This window comes from Fukomys damarensis, unplaced genomic scaffold (assembly GCF_012274545.1).
Source record: "Fukomys damarensis isolate Sample0158 unplaced genomic scaffold, DMR_v1.0_HiC HiC_scaffold_37, whole genome shotgun sequence".
Taxonomy (NCBI): Eukaryota; Metazoa; Chordata; class Mammalia; order Rodentia; family Bathyergidae; genus Fukomys; species Fukomys damarensis.
This window is the reverse complement of record NW_022900949.1, coordinates 67,678,093-67,685,739: the sequence shown is the minus strand read 5'-3', so window position 1 is coordinate 67,685,739 and position 7,647 is coordinate 67,678,093. Positions and strand designations below refer to the sequence as shown.

At 36.4% G+C, this 7,647-nt stretch overlaps 1 protein-coding gene across 2 annotated transcripts in view; it reads left to right on the top strand.

Moving 5' to 3' along the window:
* The first annotated feature begins 6 nt into the window (after positions 1-6).
* The window catches only part of Eif2a (eukaryotic translation initiation factor 2A), a 33,363-nt gene continuing 25,722 nt past the window's right edge, over positions 7-7,647 (top strand). For both annotated transcript variants that reach the window (XM_010625300.3, XM_010625299.3), the window contains exon 1: positions 7-434. Coding sequence is in view for 1 of the 2 variants with exons in the window: in XM_010625299.3 (XP_010623601.1) it covers positions 383-434 (52 nt within the window). In the remaining variant the exon portion in view is untranslated. The remainder of the gene's footprint in view (positions 435-7,647) is intronic.

Below are 7,647 nucleotides of genomic sequence, written 5' to 3'. Positions count from 1 at the left end.
AGGACCCCGGGACGCTCTTGCGCCGCTGCTCTGGGCACCGCTAGGAGCGCGGACTGAAAGAGGAAGGAAACACGAGCACCGGACAGTGTCGCCCGAGCCTCGAACTACTTGGGTCCGGCTGCCAACGTCAGCACCGAGGAGACTCCGCCCACGGAAGTCCAGACTCCGCCCGCCAGAGAGAGGACGACAGCAGGCTCAACCGCCCTAGCCCCGCCCTCTCAGCGCGTTGAGGCGGTAACCCAGGGATGCGCGTGCGCACTCTAGAACCGGAAGTGAAAGGGCCCCCAGGCTGCTGGCCCCGGAAACGCTTACGAGTACTCCCCACCCACGAGGAGACGTGTAGGGCCTGGGTTCGGTCCTTGTTGAACTTTTACCCTAGCGCATGGGTTTATTTTTCCGGGACAAGATGGCGCCGTCCACGCCGCTCTTGACAGGTAAGTTCTGAACAAACCAGAGAATGTACCTGCAGAGTAGTTTATTTCGTGTCTTTTCCTTGAAAACCGCTCTTCGAGCCTTGGAGTCTGACCTGACTTTTGTGGCTTGCAGAGGGACCAGACTTGGTTTTCTTGATACAGCGTGGCGATCGGAAGTAAGGCCGCGTTCTCTTATGTTCCGCCTCCCTTTAACCCATCCCTCATTCTTCCCTGCCCCTTTACAGGGACGGAAAGAGAATGGAAAGTGGTAATTGAATTTGTGACCCCCTAGTCCGCAATACCGGGATTGCGTGGATCCTTGTTAACTCATTGGGTTCTACAATATGGACAAAAAATAAGCATATGACTTCACAGTTCAAACACACCTCGACTCAAGACGTTACAAGTTCTCTATTTCCTGCCCTAATGAGATTTGTGGAACTGAACGGAGTGGGTGAAGCTGTGATAGTGTAGGTTTCAAATGGGGGTGTGGTTAGGGGTAGTATCCGTGAGCATGATACTCCAGCAACATTCGATATTTAAATAATTGTGAGTATTTTAGAACAGTAAAAGACTGCTGAGATTTCAAAGATGAGATCGTCTGTAGAGTTGACGAAGATATACTTAGACTTGGACAATGCCTAGGAAGACGTTGGATCATGTATATGAGTATCCCATAAAGAGAGGGGAGTTTGTAAGTCTTTGGTTAAGTCATAGTAACTATATAGAAATAAAAAAATCATTAAAAGGTTGTCTCCTTGAGACTTGAATTTTAAAAAGCTTTTTCATTTCTTGCTATTGTATATTTTAAGATCCATGCTCACTCGTATTCAGTCAGACTACTACAGTTCGTTCACCATTTATCAAACTTTAACTATAATCTGCTAGGTAATATGCCAGCCTGAGACTATTTAAGCAGGATAATTGTATAATTAAATATTTTCTCTAGATTCAGAAACATTATTTTACCTTCACTATTGACTCGTTTACAAATTCCTTTAAGCAATCTGTTACTCACCTTAGGACCATGCTATTCCTTTTGTTGATTTAACAAACCTTTTCATCTGTTAAAATTAATTTTAGGTATTGCTCTGTGAAGCCTGCTCTCTTCCCAAATAGTCTTGTATTATTTTTGTTTCTCATGTACATTATTCTTTTCACTTATCATATGGGATAATTATCTAGTTCTGATGTTTTTTCTTCTTCTGCTAGACTCTAAGCTTCTTGAGTTAGATACTGCCTTCTCAGTGCCTAGTCAGAACCCAGAAAACAATAAGCATTTTAAATGCTTAATGGAAGCATGAAGTAACAAAGAATAGCTCTTTACTCAATCGAGGATGACAGTTTATTCATAGTGCTTATAACCAGGCACTTTGTAAGACCTTAAAGGTTATTGTGTTCAGTTTTCCTCTTTTATCCTCATATTCTTAGAGTCCCAGAGAGAGTACTTCATCAGATTCAGTGGCACTGCAAAAGGCAAGGCCAGAATTGTGTTCATATCAATCCACTTAATGGTTCATTTTCTATCGTTAAAATATAGTACTTACCTGAGTTTGATCCCTGGTACCAAAATAATAATAATAATAAAATAAAATATAGTACCTAATCTTTTAAACATTCTCAGTTTAGATTATTTCTTACTTCCAAAATCTTTGGATAAATTTAGACTTATTGTATTATAGAACTGAATAATTTGAAGATCATCTGATAAATATTATTAGCAACATCGCTTAATTGAAAATGATAAAAATCCAAAGCACATGTAAAAGTACAGGGGACCCTGAAGTTATTACTGTCCTGACATATGAACAACAGGTTAATTAGGTTAATGGAAGTTTTACTTGCCTCTTGTTATCTGTAGCATGTATCAGGTCTCAACTACATTGACTTACAGCCAGCTTGAGTTACAACCAGCCCTTGGGAACTGATTGAATTTGTAAGTCAACGGTGCTTTGTATTTTTTCCTTTAACTCATGTAACCTAAAAGCTAATTTTAGGTATTCACATAACTACAAAAATCTTTTTTTCTTCATCCCTAGCATCTTACTTCCCTCTTGATTAAATTCATTCTGGAGCTGATATTCAGCCAGCTCAGCAGCTCCAAAAGAAAGCACATTTTTGCCAATAGTCCCAAAAAAAGTCAAGGTGTGCTATCTTTAGCTTGGCTTGGCTTTTACTTATCTTTGAATCAGAGGATTAGGACCAAGTTATTTTCTCACCTCTGGATAGTTGAAGTCATTGAAATAATTTATTCAAAATTGAGTCATTTTCCTAAACTGACATGTAGTTAAACAAATATGAGTTTTTAAAGTTTATTTATTTATTTGTTTATTTATTTATTGTCACTGGGGGGTCAAACTCAGGTCCTTGTACTTGTGAGGCAGGTGGCAGAACCACTGTGCTAAATCCCTGGCCCTAAAAGTATATTTTAAAAATCATTACAGTACGTATTTAACACACGACATTTGCTTGTTTAAGCCTAGTGTTTTTCTTGTTCTAACTCAGGCCTAAAACAATAAATAGTATTTGATTCTCTGAAAAAACTGGTATGTTTAGAAAGATATTATGTACGTGTAATATATAATGTAATTACTGTTTTTAAAGCTACTGTGTGAAACTACAATTTCTTTATCTTAATGAGCAACTCTGAATTCTGTATTTTCTTCTAGAATGTATCACTGGTCCTCCGATTAAGTGACTAAATCATTAAAAACAGAATCACACCAAATATGAATATACTGTAAAGTTAATTTCACATTGTATTTGCTGTGTCACATTCAGACACTTCTAAACTTTTTTTTTTTTTTTCTGGTACGGGGGATTGAACTCGGGTCCTTGTGCTTCCAAGGCAGGCCACCAAACCACTGAGCTAAATCCCTGGCCGCAGACACTTCTAATTAAAATGGATTCCTCATTACAAATTGCATGCAGAAAATATTGTTCCAGTTGTTGTGAAATTAGAGTCCAAGTTTATTTTTGCTTTCATTAACTTTATGTTGTTATGAATTTGATTTTTAATTTTTTCTACTAAACTTTATATCCATTTATTCAAATTTGTATGAGGAAATTATTCAAATGGATTATTTCATCCAGTAAAGTAGAGATCCTAAATGACCTGTAGTAGTTTCTCCTATTTAGGGTTCTATTTAGGGAAATATGAAACAAAGTAGTTGTTGTAAATAGTGATTTATGTGTATGAATAAAACTATAATGATCCAATATGATTGTTGTTATGAATTTTCTTGTAAAGGATCCTGTACAAAGAACATTGTCTAATTTAATGAATGACCAGCAGTATCATCATTCTTTTTTTTTTCTCCTCCCCTCCCCATTTACAAACACTTTATTTCCATTTTTTTCATTTTCTCATTTTTTTTTCTTTTCCCTTATTCCCTTTCTCCTACCCTTCCCACTTTCCCTACACCTTTAGCCCTTTTCTTCCTATTTCACATTGTTAATTATCTCATTAGGATCTTGTGTACTATTAGTTTTTCACACCAGAGAAACTATTTGGTATTTACACATGTGTGACTTATTTATTTCACTTATCCTCAAAATGTATCCATTCTTTATGGGAGCTTTGATAGGTACTTTTGTCTCATAGAATATTTTTACCTTGGTACAAAATTCTTGGTTTATTCAATATTTGATTATAACTCTACATGTTGTCTGGTATCCCAAGCAAAAAAAAGACTTTGAATTGATTTAATTTCTTGCTATATTGTGAACAGAATATTATTACCAAAAACCATGACTTAAAAAAAAACTTATTTTGATACAATTTAGACTCATAGTGATGAAGATTAGAGAGGAAAAGGGACCTTTATATGCTGTTGGTTGGAATGTAAATTAATATAGCTACTATGCAAATCAATGTGGAGCTAGCTCAAAAAATTAAAGATAGAGTTACCTTGTGATCCAGCTATACCACTCCATGGTATATACCTGAAATAATTTAAGTATATGATAAACGTATCTGAACACTGATGGTCATTGCAGTATAATTCACAGTAACCATGGAATCTAGTAAGCCTAGATATGTTTCAGAGATGAATGGATAATGAAAATTGTACATATGCACAACAGAATATTATGCAGCCATAAAGAATGAAATCATGTCATTTTTAGAAAAATGGATAGAATGCTAGTGCATGTTAAGCAAAATAAACCAGACTCAGTAAGATAATACCATCTTTTTTTCTTTTCTTTTCTTTGTTTTTGGTACTCAGGACCTTGCTCTTGTGAGATAGGCAGCTGAACCACTGAGCTAAATCCCCAGCCCTAAACCAGACTCAGAAACACAAGTATTGCATGTTATATGAGCTCTAGAACAAAAAGATGACATGAATGTATTACAAGAGGAAGATACTAGGGCAAGGGAGAAGGGAGCATAAGGAAAGGTTAGGAAGTGAAGTGCTGTCAGTTTTCTTGCCATGGAGTTTTTTGAATTGCTACTGTTCTCTTTACTTATTAACTGCTATTTATCCTCCCCATCTCAGCATAAAAGTCACTCATGGACACATCACCTAACTGTTAACAGTTTTTATCTAAAATGTTTTCCAAAGGGGCTGAGGATTTAGCTCAGTGGTGTTGTGCCTGCCTCGCAAGTGCAAGTGCAAGGTCCCGAGTTTGATCCTCAGTACTGCAAAAAAAGACCATAAAATGTTCCCCAAGGCCTCATGTGCTCCCAGGGGGTGCTTTCGGGAGCAACTGAATCATGAGTATGTGGTACAGGATCATAGGTGTGTGTTACTGGGTTAGTCTGCTGATTGGATTAGCACAATTCTGGGTGTGACTATATGGGTTTACTGAAGATAAAAGACCCACCCTGGTTGTGAGTAGCACCAACCAATAAGTTTGTAGCCTGAATGGAATAAAAAGGGAAGGGGAGGCTTGTTGCTGCTGCTTACCTTGTGATGCACTGTTTCTCTTTTGCCATACACCTTTGCCATGCCACCATGCCTTGAAGCCTCTACAAACTGCAACAGGACACTGACCTATTTTTATGTCAACTTCCTATTATATGCTCTATAGCACTATATATCTTCCCTTGTAGTACTACGTTTAATTGTATAATTCCATATATTTGGTTATTTCATTACTGTGTGGTGGTGCATGCCTATAATCCCAGCACTAGGTAGACTGAGAAAGGAGGATTGCCACAAGTTTGAGGCCGCCCTAGAGTGCATAGTGAGTTCAAGGCCAGCCTGTCCTACAAAGCAAAACCCTATTTCAAAAAAACAAGAAAGAAAAAAAAATTTTGATTATTGTGTGCTGAGTTGAGATCAGGCACAAGGCTGATTTTCCTACCTGTTGTATCTCCATTGCTTAATATACAATAGGACCTATGATTTAGGTGTCCCCTGCATTTCATAAACATTAGTTGAATGAATCAATTTATTTGAGTCAGCTGAAGTTACGTTCAGTGCAGGCATTTAAAAGAGTATTGTGAATTTTGTTCTCAATTTTTTAGATATTGCTGACATTAGGGGCTTAGTAAATGAATATGTCATTGTACTTGTTCTCTTAGTTTTAGAAAGTGTAAATATATTAATATCTTTTGTTTTTAACAATTTTAAATACATGCTATGGTATTTTATAGAGAGCGTACAGATAGCCCGTATTCCAATATTTCCCTTTAGGGCAGCCATCAGAGATAGTGATATATTCAAGATTTCATGGCCAATTATGAACCTAGGACTGCCATTGAGTTCATATCTTTTCAACTACATTGTAAATGCCTTTGTACTGCCTGTGACAGTAAAGGTTTCAAAGTTTTTATTCATTATTTTTTTCTTTTTAAAATTTTCTATTTTATTAGTATGTGTGTGGTACATAATGATCACATTCATAGTGGGGGTTGGAACGTGTACATAACACATCTTGTTTTACTTTTCCTTCTCACTCCCTCTATCTCTTGGTTCTTTTCCCATTGTAAAAGATCTACATATCTCCCTATTTCCTATGGTCTATCTTTCATTTTGTTATTTGATTTACTTATATTTTGAGTTTCTCATATAAGAAAACCCATTTGATATTTAAACTTGTACATCTGATATAGTCCACTTAACATTGTGGTCTCAAGGAGTATCCATTTTCCTATAAGTGAATCAAATTTATGCTTCTTAATAGGAGAGTAGGACTTCATTATAAATAAATGCCACATTTTCTTTTTTCTTTTGTTTTTTTGAGGCAAGACCTCACTTTGTGAGTGCAGGCTGGTCTTGAGCTTGCAGCAATCCTGCCTCAGACTCCCATGTGCTGGGATTACAGACATGTGCCTTCTCACCCATTGGATATATTTTCTTTATCCATTCATGTATTGGTGAACATATAGGCCACTTCCAAGAGTTAGCTATTGTAAATTATGCTGTTATAAACATGGGTATGCGTGTATCACTGTAATATGGTATTTGTAACTCTTTCAAGAAGTTAACTAGAAGGGGAATAGCTGGATTGAAATGGAATTTCTACTTTTTGTTTATCGAGGAATCTCCATACTAATTTCCATAATGGTTGTACTCATTTATATCCCCACCAGCAATGTACAAGGGTTCCTTTTCCCCTGAAGCTTCCCCAGCATTTATTTGATTTCTTGATGGTTGCTGTTCTTCCTGGAGTAAGATGAAATCTGTGTTGTTTTAATTTGTATTTTTCTCATGGTTGAGATGTTGAACATATTTTTTTTCATGTGTTTATTGGACACGTACTTCTGAAGTTTCTGTTCATTTCAGTTGCCCATTTTTTTAACTGGGTCTTGCGGGGGATAATTTTTCTGAGTTCTTTATATATTCTACATACTAGTTCTTTATTTGAGGAGTAGCTGGCAAAAAAATTTTTCCCATTCTGTCTGTTCATTTTGTTGGCTATTTGCTTTGCTCTGCAGAAGCTTTTTAATTTGATATGATCCCATTTGTTGATTCTTGAGCTGAAGTTCTGTTCAGAAAGTCCTCACATATGCCTATGTCTTCAAGAGTTTTACTTATTTTATCTTCTAGCAGATTATTGTGGTTTTAAAATTTAGCTCTTTGAGCCATTTTGATTTTAGTTTAATACGTAGAGAGAGGCATGGGTTCTAGCTTCAGTCTTTGGCATGTGTATAACCAATTTTCCTAGGACCACTTGCTAGAGAGGCTGTCTTTCCTCTAGCATATATATATATACATATATATATACACATATATATATATATATGTGTGTATATATATATATACATATATATGTATATATATGT